We start from the raw sequence: 18,688 nt of genomic DNA on the forward strand, positions 1-18,688 counted from the left end.
CAATGAATCTACAAGTAGGAGTCCTTCCCTAGAACGTTTTGTACACACAAAGAGTTAATTTTCACGATCCCATGGTCCTTACAACTCTCAGTCGGAAGTTCGTTCGATGTAAAGCTCCAGCAATTGTCACATAATGTTTTCAAAGACGCATATAGCAAAATTTCTAAGTTATGATCACGATCTTCTTTCTTTCGAAGCATTTCAACATCAACAGTGCTAAGTCAACGTCGTCAAATTATGCGTCATCAATTTGAATTAGAATCATTCATGTAGTTTCTCATGGGATGTCTCAAAGCTTTGTAAAAATAAAAATCGTATGAGATAAATAGAACATTTATAATTGTGTGATTTGATATTAGCTTTATCCAACTCGTTGAAATAATATATATTCGCTCAGCAAGCCTTGCGAATATATACACCATTTCAACTCGTTGGATAAAGCCAATATCAAATCACACAATATCTATAGATATCCTCTATATTCGTCACATTCACTAATATGTTATTAAACATTAATAAAATGTCATATTTCCTGGTGGGACCCATTATTTTTCTAGGGGACTCATGTGGGACTTATTTTCCCCGTGGGACTTGTTTAAGTATGTCCCATTTAGCCATCCAAAAGCACAACATTCCTTACCTTGATGTTGGTACAATTCTTGTCACTGATTGTTCCTTTTAATCAATAGACCTCAGTCTAACATATATCAATAATCCAGTTAAGGTGTCAAATTTGACTTTTGACAATGATAGAAAATTCAGCATAAAGAACAAGAATAATGGCATGAGTAGCAGTTACTCTGTTGTAAGAAGAAAATGGAGAGTCAAGTGGTTGTCACTATTGTCTCGATAAATTTTGTACTTTAAGGTTTTCAATATTCTGTTCTAGGTGACAGTTTAAAGTATCACAACGGTAGTAAATTCAGCACTAAGGACATAGACAACGACTGTAATCGTGGTAGATGTGCTACAATGCGACACGGAGCCTGGTGGTACTGCAGCTGTGCCGACTCAAACCTTAATGGACTGTACGCCCAGTCTGCTTTATATGGTTATAGATACGCGGTATGGAAGGGCTGGAAGCCTAATGAAGCTCTAAAAAGGACTGTGATGATGATCAGGCAGAAAAACTAAAGAATTCTATAATGCATAATCATTCCTGACAAGAATGCTGATAAAAGATTAAAAAGTGTAATATTATAAACTTTGGACGGATGTGTCCCTTGAGATATCTGTATTTTTCTTATGTCTTCTAAAAAGGGTTTTAAAAAGATAAGAATGTGCCTTCTATATTTAATTTCGGCAGTATAACAAACTTTTTTTTTAAATGTCATTTTTGTCTCTCATAAGAATACAAGAGCATGCACTACACATGTAAAATTGACCACATAAAAGCAAAAGAGCAGAAAAGGGGATCAAGGATTTACATAGGTAAGTCCAAAAGACTGGGGGAAGCGAAATCACAAAAAAGAAGAGAAAAGATAACACAAATAAGATAAGAAAAGAGGGTATCACACCGCTCAGTGACAAAACTAAAGAAAATCTTGTTATGCCCCGCCATTAATATGGCCGGGGCATATACCTAGTAGTGTTTGTCATGTCTGACTTCCCTCCTTCCGTCCTTCTGTCCTTCTGTCTGTCCTTCCGTCACACTTTGCGTTTAGCTCAGTTCAAAGCTCAGTTTCAAAGAAACTATCCAAGATATTTTCATCAAACTTCATAGGATGATAGATATTGATGAGAGCTATGCAACTAAATCAACATTTTTGACCTTGACCTTTCCTTTGACTTAGACCTCACTTTTCTTAAATAAGTGTTTAACTCAGTTTTAAAGATACCATTCAACATAGTGTTTTCAAGCTTCATATGCTGATACATACCGATGAGAGCTATTCAACTGCATCAACATTTTTGACCTTGACCTTTTCTTTGACGTTGACTTCACTTTTCTTAAATGAGTGTTTAGCTCAGTTTTAAAAACACCATTCAAGATAATGTTATCAAACTTCATATGCTGATACATACTGATGAGAGCTATGCAACTGCATCAACATTTTTGACCTTGAACTTTCCTTTGACCTTGACCTCACTTTTCTTAAATGAGTGTTTAGCTCAGTTTTAGGATACCATTCAAAATAGTGTTATCAAACTTCATATGCTGATACATACTGATGAGAACTATTCATCTGCATCAACATTTTTTTTACCTGACCTTTCTCTGACCGTTGACCTCACTTTTCTTAAATGAGTGTTTAGCTCAGTTTTAAAGATACCATTCAATATATTTTTTTATCAAACTTCATATGTTGATACTTACTGATGACAGCGATTTAACTGCATCAACATTTAACTTTTACCTTTGACCTTGACCTCATTCCATAGATTAGTGTCTTATTTTATATGCTGATACATACTGATATCAGCAATTCATCTGCATCAATATTTTTGACCTTGAACTTTCATCTGACCTTGATCTCAGTTTTTATCAAATTGTGATTAAGTCAGTTTTAAAGAAGCCATTAATATTTTTCTCAACTTCATATACTGATACATACTGATGAGAGCTTTTCAACTGCATCAACATTTTTTTTACCTTGACCTCACCTTTGACCTTGACCTTCATTTTTCTTAAATTAGTGTTAAACTTCAAATGCTGATACATACTAATGTAAGCAATGCAATTATTCAAGATATTTTGAAATTTCATACACAGATTCGAAATTTCATGTTGTATGAATGATATAAGTTCGGCGGGGCATCCATGTCCTATGGACATATTTCTAGTTTTTTAATGTATGATATCGTATACAAGAAATTACAGAACCCCTGACTCATAAATAAACCCCCCCTCCACTTCATACAGGATACATATGAGCAGCCAAAAATGTCTTAAACGAAAATTTTGAAAAATTTTGACTTTATGGTTATGATGAAAGGTCTTAATCCTTACTTATTGTTCGTAAAAGACATTAAAAAATACCTTAAAAACTGTGAATCACTGCGAGCTCTAACGACAACGCTTGGGCGAAGAGAAAATTCGGACTACTGCACATTCATTCATTCGGTAGATTAATTTTGACTCACAATGCATCGCTTCGTACACAAAAGCTTCAACAGCGTTCTCGCGAGAATAACAACAGAGGTTAAACAAATAATAAACCTGCCTTGATTTAATGAATTTATTGCAGAAAAATAGTCAATGAAACGGTCCTTCATTAAAATTAGCCCTGTTCAGACTTCGGTTTGGTAAAGCAACATACATAAGACGTCATGTGACGTCAGGGTCTCATACGCACGGAATGTCACGTGTGGTTTGACGAGCCCGATCTAAATGAAAACTTGATAAGTATCTGCGCTCGCCCTACCGGTCGCACTGTCATCATATTATTTTAAGTATGTGGTATTGTATGATAATTTGACTGGAAGGTATCATAAATATATTTCACTATTTGATGAGAAGTGGTAGGTAAGTAAAAATGTGTCATTGTTTGATGATGAGTAGGATGGGAAGTATAATATTGAGTCAAGTATTGAGGGAAGTTGGGAGAGAAACAAAAGATTATGCCAATATTTAATGATAATAACATTGGTAGAGACAAAGGATATTTAAAAAAAAAAATATTTGTTACAAGTTTTCAATCCATCATGCCTATACCTTGCATTGTAGCAAATGATTTTCAAAAGAAGTACTCAATACCTTAATATACGGAATCGACTTTCAAATTGAATATCTAAATGTATCATCTAGGAGTTAAGTTTACTAAATGTTTAATTTTGATCCCTTAACTCTACCCATTCTTCAAATTCAAAATTCTAAAGAATATGAAAAATAATTTTTTTTTTAATATCAGAGGTAATAGAGCATGACAGAAATATGCGAAACATTTATTCAGGTTTTTTTTAAGTGGCCGGTACTTATCGTTACAATCTAATCATTAGGAGAATATAAAAAATCAATTTTGTCTTTCAAAAAAAAAATACGATTTGATACTTTTCCAATATTTATGAATGTATAATTTCGAAATTTACGTTTATAGATGACACATATAATTATTCCATGGCTCTGACATTCAATATAATGCTGCAAAGTCACAATTTCTGCTTCTTGCATTGTCTGGTGTTTTTTGTAAATTAAAGACTTTGTATGTTGACCGCTTTTCAGTACTTTGATTTTAGTTGTTGATTATTCAGATTTGGTAATTTTCAAACTTTTCACATGAGACTTTAGACTATCTGAACTTGGTCTCCTTCTTGAATACGATGAAATTGCTTGTCACAGGATCTGTTTAGACTTTCTTCTGACCTACATTTCTTGACTTACAACGTTATCAATTAAAGCAGCTTTATACAATTATCATAAAGCTCCGAGACTCGTCAATACCTCTCAAACTTTTGGAACCATTTTGGCTACCCATTTTAAGCTTTACTTTACGATTTATCGGTAAATTAATCTGTGATTATTGTGCAAGGCGAAGTATAGTTTAGTATACGCTTTTGATATTTATGCCATGAAATTTTTGCCATACATATTACTATAATCAAAGGCAATGTCATTGAATAGAACATGTATAAGCCTTTAATTCCGAAAATTTGAACGGGACCACTTTCGAATTTGAAGTATCCACAAATAGTCATCGCATGGAAGTGGAATGTAAACATTAGAACACATGCTTTTTCGCAATCAGATTCTATACTACGAATTTAAATGGAGAAGAGAGATAGATTGTGTAGTTTTATGGTGCAAAAAAATAAATGATTCTAGTGTTTAGGGATGAGGTAGAATGAATAACAATAGAAATGTGACAAAACTGTTAGACCCTTGTCTCAAAAGGTAGCGTCGCTCGGCATTGTTCAATACTTTCATGTAATATAATATACCAAAACCTGCACTTTAGATATTGTAAAATACCTATAAAACATAAATTCAAGGAATTTTGGAATTTTATTTTGCTCAAAATACCGGGTCCCAACTCTCATAGCTAAAGTGCATTTATCCTTTACTCCTTATCATATACAGTAAAACTCGTTTGATACAAATATTTTTACACATTGTAGGTAGACAATTAAGAAATGAAATCTTTATAGTCCAGCTATGTATGCTACTAAAAGATCAAAAAGATTGTGTCAATATACAAATTTATTGCTTTGCATCAGATACATGTGTATGCAAGTTAGCAGCTATATCACCATGGTAACACATGAAACATTTCCTGACTAGATGTGACAAATAATGGGTAAAAGCCGAAAAGTCACCAATTTCAAATTTAGTTCCCTTTCTTTTTATTAATAATTTCAAATTTTCAACGTAAAAATTGCTTTCTTTGCTTTTGTAGTGCTGCAAAAAGGTTATCTCAATTTTTGCCTCTTAAATCTGGTGTGCAAATGTTAAGTAGAGACAAAATGGAATGTCAGTGTTCAATAAAATGGAATGATAACAATGGAAATATAGAAAAAAAATTGTCAACAGGAAAGCAGGTGTAAAATTAACAAAAGCCTGGATAGGATTCAAACCATGTCCAGCCCTGGTCTAGCGGTCACTTTGTTACAACACAAGGATTCTCTCTCTGTCTGAATTAAAAATAAGGAATCGATTCTGGAAAAAATCACAACTATTACATTGATCGCGGAATCTTGTAGTAAATGATAAAACATGTCAAAATCTCTCTACAGCATCAGGTGTCTTACACCATAAAATGACCTATAACAGAGAGAGATAAAAATACAGGAATATTGGTATATAGATAAATATTACTAAAATCAACAGTTAGAATTGGTAAAAATTTTAATAAGTTCAAGTTAAAAAAAATCAACAACCTCTACATTAATTTTGTATAATATAAAAATGAAAACCATGAAACTGTGTGCTATGGAATGAAACAAGGATAACATATAGCTGGTGATGATGAACGAAATGTTGGTTTTCCTGTGTGTATATACATGAACGATGAGTGTGCATGCTTTGTAGCATGGTTTCTCCATCACAAACTTGTTCAACTGCTAACCTATTTTTAATGGAATATATAATCATATGAAACCTTATTTCTGTACAAAATTTACATTATATCAACAGCATGCTTCTATTTACACTTAATTTCTTGTGATTGATCACACATGCACCAACAATAGATGCTTTGTTTTATGACTACTGTTCATTGACAATGTTTTTAGCTTTATAAGCACTTTAAGAAGTTTTCTACCTCGATGATCGTGATGATCTGCATGATGACGAAAAAAAATAAGTGAAAATTACACCTCCAACTTTAACTTATAATTATGATGAAAATAAGGGATTAAGAAAATTTTTACTTTCTAAACATGCTTAAATGCCCTCTAATTGTTTTTACATCCCCCTCCAAAAAAAAACAGAAAAAAATCTTCCTTATGCAATTGCTAATTAACATATTATTAACATAACATTATCAAGCCTTTAAAATCTAGCAACTTTCATTTTTGCAATTTATGTAGATATATTACGACGTTACTTCGGAAAATATTAAATGTACACATCATAAAATTATTAAATTTCTGCACATTAATTTTCTTAACTATATGAAAGTATCACATAAAAACTATTTTAGCAAAAATATACTTCCTAATTTGTCAAAACATAAACAACAACAGTGACATGATACCGGTATGATATAATTAAACAGTGCACTTCTACGATCAGCTGACGATGAAATCCTGATTTTCTTCACGCTACGGAATCCAAATCATTAATAAAATCAAGGTCTCCCCTAAGTACACCCATACTCAAAAACTTTCCTCTGATCAAAAAAAAATGAAATCATTTGTAAATTTCTATTTACTTTCACTTTCATTTTCAAATAAATTGTCTTTTTTTACAATTTTTATCAATTTGAAAAATAAAAGAAAAAAATATTCCAAATCGTAAAAAAACATTTTTTTTATTGTTATGCCGACTCGTAATGTACGTTAACAGCAACTAGAGTGTTTCTAGCTCACGAAAAAGACTTTCTGTTCTCTTAAATCTTTACTCTCATTAGTAGAAAATTGTTCAAGTCAAGACTTCCAACAAAAATGAACACTGTATTCTCTCTATTAAAAACTAAGTTTACCCTTTATATTAAACATGAGCGACCCAAAGAGAGGGGGTATATTGCCTGCATAATGTTCATAAGCAGAAAGGGTAACTGTAAGATGCAAAAAACATTTTTAGAAATTGATGCATTTTCACTAATAGAACCGTGATAGCCTAGAACCCACTGAGGCTATGAATTTCAACAATTTGCAAGACAAACTTTTGCTCGTTATTTTTCTAGTTTTAGTTTGTCTCCTTAACACACGTAGGCGCAGCTAGGGAAAAGATTTTTAAAGAATAAATGCATTTTCACTTATACCTTAAAACAAGAACTCCTGTTCATAGGGTCCATGCATGTCACAGTTCTCATAATTTTGTAAGAGGGTTCAATGCTTATTACAATCATATATGCATTTTGACTGATCGATGTTAACATGTTGAGAAGATTTTTAAAGACTTCTTTCGTTTTGATGTTTAATATTTAATCGTTTTCAAAAAATGTAATGTATGAAAGATTACAACAGGCAAAGACAAATACATGTAACAGTACGTCAGCTGATTGTCTGGATAGATTTTAATGAAATCCATCGTTCATGCTTATCATTTTATCAATCATTTACGTCACATATTGAATAAGCAAGAAATAGGCGACACAATTTTACAATAAACTACTATTTTATAAGGAAATAACGCAATCTTTGATCTGACAAATAACAAGGACCAGGAACACCGGGTCGAGCTACAAAGATTCCATGGAGACAAAGCATACGACCAGTACTCCACTTTTTATGTCCTGGATGAAAAGAGTAAATACAGACTCACTGTGTCCGGGTATTCAGGAACCGCAGGTAGGTATATCCAGCAATTGACTTACCTAATAGTCTAATGCTGGTCAAAGATATTAAATTTATGTCATCACAAGTGGCAATTTATCAGTGCATTGAAATATTTTTAATGTTTAGCAAAAAAAGAAATGTTTAAGACTTTAAATATCAGGATTCAACCTCGTTAAGTACCAAATATTTCATATTCTGTGTCAAAGTGTATTCATTTAACATCCTCTATGTTGATTTAAGCAAATTTACCAATATTTCTTTTAAATAGGCATTAGATATTCACCTCTGCATGCAAGAAATCAAAAAAATGTTTTATATACATTGTAAATACTTCACATTCACTTATATTTTATTGCTACTTGGAATTTCCACTAAAAAATGACAATATTTTTTATCTTGCGTTTTCAATCCTTGTTACTTATTGTACCTCTTAAGCAATAAACTTCAATCTTATCAATAACCTATTTCAGGTGTCAAGTTTGACTTTTGACAATGATTCCAAATTAAGCACTAAGAATAAGAATAATGGCATGAGTAGTAGTATCCTATGTTGTAACAAAACAATGGAGACTCGAGTGATAGTCACAATTGTCCCGATAAACATTGTATTTTAAGTTTATCTATACTCTGTTCTAGGTGACAGTTTAAAGTATCACAATGGTAGTAAATTCAGCACTAAGGATCAGGATAACGACAGGAGTAGTGTTAACTGTGCTATCTACTATCAAGGGGACTGGTGGTTCAACAGCTGTTCTCATTCAAACCTTAACGGACAGAACGCCAAGTCTGCCGTGTCTTATACTAAGTGCATTGTATGGCAGAGCTGGAAGGGTAATGAAGCTCTAAAAAGGACTGTGATGATGATCAGGCACAAAAACTAAAGAATTTGATAATGCATGATAAGTCCTGAGAAGAATGCATCGGCATCGGTCGTACAATAAACCTGCAATACACGACGTCTCTTTTGATTCATTACTATCTTAAGTAAATCAACAGTTAGGTCTACATCATATTTGCACAAAACCTTCCACTGTCCCTTTGAAACTTTTAAATAATCGTCTTTAAAAGGTCAAGGAAAGTCCTATTTTTGATACCTCGACACCAGAATATAGACTCGGATCTGTGATTATGGATATTGCTTATCATGGGCTTTTTAAACCTGCACGTTTTGTAGAAGAAATTGCAGATAAAACAATCCGTCTTTTCCTTAAACTTCAATATGCCAATAAAGGAATTGACGCGGTTAATATAAGTCATATTCTTAATCACAAAAGGGTCCAGTCTTGTATTCTACTTATTTCAAGTTAAAGACTACGCCTTGTATTTCCTACAAATACACATCGACAATTGCTTCCAAACTTTTACAAAAAACTTTACATGGCCTGGATACAGAGTATCTGAAATATGATTCTCAACCGTGTTCTTCTTCACCCTATAACTATAGTCCTGCTATACACGTTATTACCGGTAACGTAAATATAGTTAATAATGAGGACCTTAGATCATTTATTTTCAAAGATCCTAAATATAGGGAACCCCGATTCTTCAACTGGCATCAGAATTTCATTGAGATTATGGATTCTGTTGAAAATTACGCCAGACGATTGGCCAGATATGAAAAAGAAGACGTTGACACCTTGTCAGAATGGATTCAATGTATGAGATCCACGTTAAAGTGACGTATTTAAAGAATGAAGGGCAATTTGAAAACTATCTGTCCTTCTGTGTTCAAGAAACCGGAAGTGAAATAAAAGAATTAGATAGATTACACGATCATTACATACTGGTCCCTGCCGACAAAGCAGGTAACAACATTGTCTACGTTTGTAAGGTTCATTGTATAAATTGTATTCTAGAAGAACTTGAATTCAATTCAAAAAGTGGTAATCCTACTTATACTCACACTTCCCTTTCTAAGGAAGAAATTTTTCAAAATCATATTTTAGTTTTGAATATTTTTAATATTGCACAGAGTCAAAATGAATTTTAACTACCTTATATATGTTGGAATCCGAAACTTCATCAGAATCCTTACAAGCAAAGATACATTGCGGGTTCAGTAAATGTTCAACCAAGCCTCTTTCGCTACTCCTCACTACGATATTGACAGTAGTGAAGGAAAAACTACAAGAGTATTATGCTGTGCAACTATATATTCAATTTGTAGTTTGAAACAGATGTGTATACTATAAAAATTCCAATGAAATCACAAGATTTTACTAAAATCAAAAGCTTAAAATTTTCCGTCTTTTCAACTTTATACACAACCACTCCCCGTGATAAATTTAAATTATTATAATATCATTGACAGCTGCTTCTTCAATAGAAATGGAACTTGTAAATTAACTAACCTGTTTATTGGTTATTTGCAAAATCATTTTTTTTTTAAAGATTCTGATTGCACAAACAATTACTCTGAAGTTGACATCAAGAAAATGCATGAATTTCTGATTGACAATTTCTATGTAGTTTTTGGAGACTAGGTCTTTCAACAATCTATTGGAATTCCCATGAAAACTAATTGAGCTCCGTTATTAACAGACCTTTTTTTGTATTAATATGAAACAGAATTTATAAAAAAAAAATCTTATGCGTGAAAAGAAGAAAACTCTTGTTGTGGGCTTCAACTCGACCTTCAGATATTCTCTGCGACGTATTGTCGATCAACAATGGTAATTTCCATTCCTACGTCGATACGATATATCCAGGAGAGATTGAGATAAAACATACCACAGAGGGTGACACGTCTGTTTCATACTTGGATATTTTACTTGAAAAAGACGTTAATGGTAACCTAACAACCAAGTAATATGATAAACGTGACGACTTTAATTTTTGTAACGTCAACTTCCCTTACTTATGCAGCAATATACCTTCATCACCTGCATACGTAGTGTATATATTTCAGATGATTCGATACGCAAGACCATGCTCTATGTATGAACAATTTCTGAAACGAGGTAAATTGTTGACAAGCAAGTTGATGAAACAAGAATATCAGCAGTCTCCTTTAAAGTAATCATTTCGAAAGTTCTATGGTCGATTCAATGACCTTGTCAGCAAATACAATTTATCATTGAGTCAAATGCTGACTGACGTTTTTCATACCAATTGTTAGTCCATGATTTATACCCTGAATTGACGGCGAATTTTTCTGTCATTTCACGATCATGACAATGAGCACACGGCGGGTGTGACTGGTCAGCAGGGGATGCTCACTCCATGGCACCTGATCCCACCTCAGATGTTTCGGAGGTCCGTGTTTGCTGTGCTCCTATTTTGTATTGTTTTATGGACTTTGATATTAAATACGAGGGTTGTCCCAAAAAGTCGTAGACAGGGAACATATTTTTTTTTTCTCTTTGCTTAATCAAATTTCTTTTCTTGTCATAGCAAAGAGTAACATTTTATGATCATGTATTTCAAGATTCATGACGATACCACATTTAATAAGAAAACCATGAAAAAATAAAGAAACTATGTAAGTGTACATCGGCGCACAAAGCAAGCGTAATTTACGTCTCTCAAAACGACATAGTCACTTTTTCTGCTTCACATGACATGGGGCTATTAACATCCAAATTAATATTTTTATAGTGAAAAACCACTCTTGACTAAGGTAATATCTTAAATTCACTACTGTCCGTTTTCTTAAGCAGATTCAAGTTTTAGTCGAAATTAATTTAGTTGATCACCTTGCATTTTAGGCAGCAGTGAATACACCTTGTTAGACGACGTTTATAGCCCAGAACGTTCTCAAATGTCTGCGTTAAACAATCAGTACTCTTTACATGCAATATTTTTTTTCGATATAGAGGAAAAAGTAAACTATCTTTGAATCTCATACTATAGAAAATTAACTTTTCTATTAAGATATAGTGTGTAATGCCCTTTCAGTACTCTTTTCACCCGTCTCTGATGAATATAAAACATACCAAAAACAATTTATTACATTTCCGTGCGCCGGGTACGCGTTCGACGACGTCATTTTCATAAATCTCAATTCGAACAACACTTTGAAAATCATGCCACCAGTTTTCTGTTTCTAATACTATCTATATGAAAATTTGACATATCATTGATATTTTGATTCTGGTGATTTAAATTTTAGTTCAATCTTTTACATACCACAATGGAAAAAAAACCCAAATGTAATAGTTATATGCGTAAATTATTCCGAAATTTGGTCGTGCGCCGACAGCCCATATTGGCCTTCATATAAATTGTCCCAATATAATTAATATGAAAGATATATATTTAAGAATTTGCAATTTTTAAGAACATTACATGTATCATGTCTATGCAGAATTTGGTTAGTATTGGTTGCGTGTTAAAAAAGTTATTAACATTGTCTACGACTTTTTGGGAAAACCCTCGTACTGTTCGTTATCCCCATGTCCTTCTTCATCCAATTAAAAAAGTGTATTCTTTTAAAAATAAATAGCATAAGGAATTATAATGTCATTTACTAATATTGGTTTTTCTTTCTTAATTGTATTGGACAGTTCTTTCTCTTGAAATATTTCAAACATTCGTATGTCTTATAAAAGGAGTTTTTAAAGGCCTTCGATATTTCATTTGGGCAGTATAACAAAGTTTTATTCAAATGTAATTTTTGTTTCTCATGAAAATGTTTCAAAAGATGTGAAGAGTGAATATGAAAATAAGTATTATGCAAAGTTGGAGGCAGGCCAAGATCTTTCTTACATTGATATGGATGGGGGGACATAAAACTTAGATGAGCTCACTTTTGATCTCAGTCTCACTTTTCCCACTATATAATCCTTTGGTAAACGTGAGACTGAGTTCAAAAGTGAGCTCGTCTAAGTTTTATTGCCCCAAGTCTAGATCGATAATTCAAATCTCCACCTGATAAGTTTGAAAAAGGGCTGCAAAAAGGGAATCAAAGATTTACATAGGTAAGACCAAAGACTTGCATGAAGCGAAATAACAAATAAGGAGAGAAAAGAGGGTATCATATCCGCTCAGTGACAAAACTAGAGAAATTTTTTTAATGTATATAATAAAAAATACAAAAAAAAAAAAATATCGTAAAAACTTAGTATTGTTTCCTATCTTTCCCATAAGATTATTTGATATGTTAATTTAGTGGAATTTGAGAATAAGCATGTTGTAAAGATGATGTGAAGTAATATTATAAGTATGTTGCATTATAAGATTATTTGGCTCTTAGGGAGCATACACATGTTTTACTATTTAACGATAAGTGGTGTCATAATAATGAGGAGGAGGAAAGGAATAATATTAAATAACTTTGGGGAGGCGGAGAGAAATACAAAAGATCAGACACTGCGTAATGATAAGGTGTGGAGAGAAACAAAGGAAAAGTTACTGTTAAATAATAAGAAGGGGAAAGAAACAATGTGGCCTTTATCATCCAAGAAATATGTTATGTCATTTTTTCGGAAAAAATATTCTATTAATAAGAAGGGGAAAGAAACAAAGGATGAGACACTGTTCTTTGATAAGGTTGTGGAAGAAACAAAAGAAAAGACACTGTTTACACTTGATCACCCGTCTTCTTTCAGTTCACAGTGAGTCTGAGCTGATATCCATAAGTTATTACAATTCGTTCGTATGAAGTTAACTTTGCTTATATTTAATGTCAATGTTAATAGAATATAAAATTGAAAAAAAAAACAAATGAATTTATGTAAATATTTTCTTGGCACCATCTAGTATAACTATCAAATACTTAACTTTTACTATCACATATTTTGCTGTGTAGTTTACTATGTTGTATTGATATTTTTCCCTAGCGGAGGTCTTGCAGATTAAGCTTTGTCGATTAGTACAGTATGTAATGCTACGCCAACTTTTCAATGTTACAAAATACATGAATCAATTCTATTCATCAAATAAACTTATAAATATATTTTCTAATACTTTGCCTCTCTCTCTCTCTCTCTCTCTCTCTCTCTCTCTCTCTCTCTCTCTCTCTCTTCAATTTAAATTACTCTGATATATATTTTGTTTAAAAAAATAAAATTAGTTTCCTTGAACGACGATGACATAAGGACTGTGTTATAAAGTAAAGAAAATGTTATTTCAAGCCAAAATAAGGAGACTCTAAAATTCATAAATCAAAATATATATTATAATTTACTAGTATATAACTTTCAAATGTATGGTGATGCATAAGAATCAATTTATCTTGCACGAAAATGGTATCACCTTTCACAGTAATGATGGGATTGCATTGGCTATTCATTATATAAAAGAAAATTTATAGTTGTACAGCGTATGGTACAGTATGAAGTCTGTAATCCAGATCAGCTTGTGTCTTGTCCTTATATCGGTTTACGCAAAAGGCGATGGAGTTCCTCCGTCATTCAAAGGTAGTATGTAATCTACACTTTTTAAAAATACTTTGATTCAATGATTCAGATTCTTAAAATAATTCTTCTCCAAAATTTATGATACTGTATCAAAGTTTTTACTTCTAAGAATAGTTTGCAGCGTGTAAATACTCAAGTCAAATTGTAATATCAAAGCTGTCATGTGTATACGTATATTTATATCATATTGATGAAAAAGGTTTACATTTCTTTCTTAACATTTTTATTAAAAAAACTTGTACATGAGACAAATAAACTATAACAAAAATATATTGTGAAAAAAAAGGCCTGAACTGCATCCTTTCTTCTGTGTTCCAGCCAGATATATATTTATTGAAAGATCAAGGTCACAGTAAAATACGAACATTTAAATCCTACTTTATTTCGTAATACATTATAAATAACTCATAGATTTTAAAACAAAATAATGTTTAACATTATTTGTAAATATTGCAGCAAAACTTCAACAACACCTTCAAAGTTCTCGTTGGTTTTGGAAACTGGCTGGATCCCGTGTTAAGACTGTACATCCTGTTTCCTTCGAAGTGAATGTCGTCTCCATATATAATGTGACGAAAATATCTAAAGGAGTATTTCAAAACGGTACATTTTGAGTATTTTTCCCAGTAATTTGTAATTAGTGATTATTCCAAAGGTACTTTGATATCAACTTCGTCAATCAAAGAATGATAAGGTTATACTACTTTCTCAATGTATTTAAATTCCTTTTGTAAAAATGTTATCATTGTTTTCCTGTACGACATATACAAGTACGTAATAATTTCACAGCCTTTAGAAATCAGCCTCGTCCTATTTTCAAGCAATACCTTTTTTTAAGAATTTGCATTACATATTCTTGTAATATACAGTGTATCAGACTCCTTTTTCAGGTAATAAGTACAGAGACTGTGCAACCATACTAAAGAAAAATCCAGGACGAAAAGGAAAGGATGGTCTATATATAATTTACCCGGATGGAAAACGAAAAAAGAGCGTATACTGTGACATGACAACAAAAGGAGGGGGCTGGACGGTAAGTTACATGTTATAGTAACATTCTTTTTGGAACGCAAACGGGTTTGTTGATAAAAGCTTTTTCATGTAAAAGAAATTCTAAGAGGTAACCTTCTTAAATTTAATTTCAGGCCATACAAAGAAGACAGGACGGGTCAACAGATTTTTACAGGACGTGGTCAGAGTATAAACAAGGATTTGGTGATCCCTCTAAAAATTACTGGATTGGTAAGATTAGTTTGTGTATAATTTGCGATATGAAGTGTCTCCTTAAATGTAAACTATGAAATCAGAACATGCCTGCTTTGGCAAAATATAATTAGGAAGTAAACGAAAAAAGGCACAAATTTTCTATTAAGTAATGCACAGACATCCCTAACGTAATATTGCAGATTTTTAAATTTGATCCATTGTGATATTTTATCCTTTTCCAATGAAATTTAAGAATAAATGAATTAGAATTTCGAAATAGAATTCAATATTTTTATTCCTTATGAAACAACTTAGTATAATATTGCATGATAAAATAAATTAATGTTAAATGCATCATAAGAACAAAATACATGTACATTTATCTAGATTTAGAAAAAAAAAACACCTCTTCGTGTTCTAAAAGCATTGCAAATAAATTGTCATTTTATTTCTACGAGTTTTATCAATTTAAAAATTAAAAGTTAAAAAAAATAATTTTAAAAAATGTTTTGACGACGACAAACTAGTAACGTACGTCAAGAACAATCAGAGACTTGCTAGCTCACGAAAAAGAAACATTTACCATTTCTCTGTTTTGTTAACAGATATTAAATCTGAATGAAAAGTACACCTGTATTCTCGTTCATAGAATTTTTCAAGTCATGACTTCCAACAAAATTGAACACTGTATTCTCTCTATTAAAAAACTAAGTTCACCTGTATATAAAAACATGAGCGACCCAAAGAGAGGAGAGTATATTGGCTGCCAAATGTTTATAAGTTGAAAAAGTATTTTTGATGCATTTTCATTGTAAGATCAATAGAGCTCCGCCATAACACCATAGACAGTTCCTTATTTTATTTGCTAAATACTTTGAAATCACTACTTTTCGAGGGAAGGGGGTATTTTTGTTGTTTTCAAGGTATGAAAAGACACACGAAACTATGACCAACACAACTGCTATTGTTCACATACATGTATATCACTACTGAAAAGTTCTTCAAACACGAAATCAAATTCTCCTGAACCAATATGTTTTCCTCAAACCACGAAAATTTGACCTTTCAAAATTATGTGATTTCACAGAACCCGGAAGCAATTTGTTGAAATTGATGCATTTCCACTAATAAAACCTTGATAGCACAGAACCCCTGACCCTGAGGCTATGAATTTCAAAAATTTGGAAGACAACTCTGGCTCGTTATTATTCTGTATTTAGATTGTCTCCTAAGCACACATAGGAGCAGGGTTATGATTTTCAAAGAATATATGCATTTTCACTTATACCCTTATTTAGGAACTCCTGTTCATTAGGCCCATGCATATAATAATTCTCATAATTTTGCAAGAGGGTTCAATGCTTATTACAATCATACAATTATTTGACTGAGAAATGTCAACATGTATAGAAGATTTTTAAAGATTACTTTAGTTTTGAAGGATGTAGACCCATCCTTAGGCCCTAGGAAAACGAAATATACATATTTTGTCAAAAGATGTTATATGCCAAAATTAATTTAATTCCTTTAGCAGATTAAAGAGAAAAGGCTGAAAATGAAAATGTTTAATTGTTTCCAAAAAATGTAATGTGTGAAGGATTACAACAGGCAAAGACAAATACATGTAGCAATTCGTCAGCTGATTGTCTCGAAAGATTTTAATAGAATCCATCGTTAATGCTTATCATTTTATCAAGCCTTTACGTCACATGTTGAATAAGCAAGAAAAAGGCGACACAATTTTACAATAACCTACTATTTTTAAGGAAATGACGCCATCTCTGATCTGACTAAGAACAAGGACCAGGAACTCCGGGTTGAGCTACAGAGGTTCAATGGAGACAAAGCATACGCTCAGTACTCCACGTTTTATGTCTTGGACGAAAGCAGTAAATACAGACTCACTGTGACGGGGTATTCAGGAACCGCAGGTAGGTATATCCATCAACTGACTTACCTAATTGTCTAATGTTTGTTAATGTTTGTCAATGAATTTAAATTAATGTCATCACAAGTGGCAAATTATCAGTACATGTACATTGAAATATTTTTAATGTTTAGCAAAAAAAATGTTTAAGACCAAATATCAGGATTCAACGTCGTTAAGTACCAAACATTTCATATTATGTGTCAAAGTGTATTCATTTAACATCCTCTATGTTGATTTACGCAACTTAACCAATATTTCTTTTAAATAGGCATTAGACATTCACCTCTGCATGCAGGAAATTTTATTTCATATACATAGTAAATACTTCACATTCACTTATATTTTATTGCTACTTGGAATTTCCACTAAAAAATGACACAATATTTTTTATCTTGATGCTTTTTCAATCCTTGTTACTAATTGTTCCTTTTCAGCAATAGACTTCAATTTTATCAATAGCCGATTTCAAGTTTTGAGGTTGATTTTGGCAAAATAATTTTTGCATATTTATCACTAAGAATAAAAATAATGACATGAGTAAAAGTAACTATGTTGTAACAAGACAATGGATACTCGAGTGGTAGTCATAATTGTCTCGATAAATATTGTTCTTTAACCTCATCAGTACAATGTACTCTGTTGTAGGTGACAGTTTAAAACGTCACAATGGTAGTAAATTCACCACTAAGGATCAGAACAATGACAGTGGCGGTAACTGTGCAAAATCATTTCACGGAGCCTGGTGGTACAACAACTGTTACAACTCAAACCTTAACGGACAGAACGCCAAGTCTGCCGTGTCTAATACTAAATGCATGGTATGGCAGGGCTGGAAGGGTAATGAAGCTCTAAAAAGGACTGCGATGATGATCAGGCACAAAAACTAAAGAATTTTATAATGCATAATAAGTCCTGAGAAAAATGCATCGGCATCGGTCGTACAATAAACCTGCAATACACGACGTCTCTTTTGATTCATTACTACCTTATGTAAATCAACAATTAGGTCTACATCATATTCGCACAAAACTCTATCACTTTGAAGCTTTTAAATAGACTTCTTGAAAAGGCTACGGAAAGTCCGATTTTTGATACCTCGACACCAGAATTTAGACTAGGATCTGTGATTATGGATATTGCTTATCATAGGCTTTCTAAACCTTTTAACAATCCGTCGTTTCCTTAAACTTCAATATGCCAATAAAGGAATTGCGTTAATTCCTTTATTGGCATATATAAAATTGGTTACTGTAAGTAATATTCTTAATCACAAAAGGGTCCTGTCTTGTATTCCACTATATTTCAAGTTAAAGAC

General features: G+C 32.3%; 1 protein-coding gene and 1 long non-coding RNA gene across 2 annotated transcripts; both read left to right on the plus strand.

Moving 5' to 3' along the window:
- The first annotated feature begins 7,740 nt into the window (after positions 1 to 7,740).
- Positions 7,741 to 8,834, plus strand: LOC134259523 (uncharacterized). The gene is made up of 2 exons (XR_009990371.1): positions 7,741 to 7,890; positions 8,515 to 8,834. It is a non-coding gene; the product is annotated as an uncharacterized LOC134259523 (long non-coding RNA).
- Positions 8,835 to 14,137: 5,303 nt separating this feature from the next.
- LOC134259484 (ficolin-1-like) lies at positions 14,138 to 18,335 on the plus strand. Its single transcript, XM_062742065.1, has 6 exons — positions 14,138 to 14,237; positions 14,694 to 14,840; positions 15,128 to 15,270; positions 15,383 to 15,479; positions 17,210 to 17,374; positions 18,019 to 18,335. Exons 1-6 carry the CDS (start codon positions 14,153 to 14,155, stop codon positions 18,258 to 18,260), a joined length of 879 nt encoding a protein of 292 aa, XP_062598049.1. The 5' UTR covers positions 14,138 to 14,152; the 3' UTR covers positions 18,261 to 18,335.
- Positions 18,336 to 18,688: the final 353 nt, after the last annotated feature.

Source organism: Saccostrea cucullata, unplaced genomic scaffold (assembly GCF_032062105.1).
Source record: "Saccostrea cucullata isolate Sc308-1 unplaced genomic scaffold, CSIRO_AGI_Scuc_v1 ctg2459, whole genome shotgun sequence".
Classification (NCBI taxonomy): domain Eukaryota; kingdom Metazoa; phylum Mollusca; class Bivalvia; order Ostreida; family Ostreidae; genus Saccostrea; species Saccostrea cuccullata.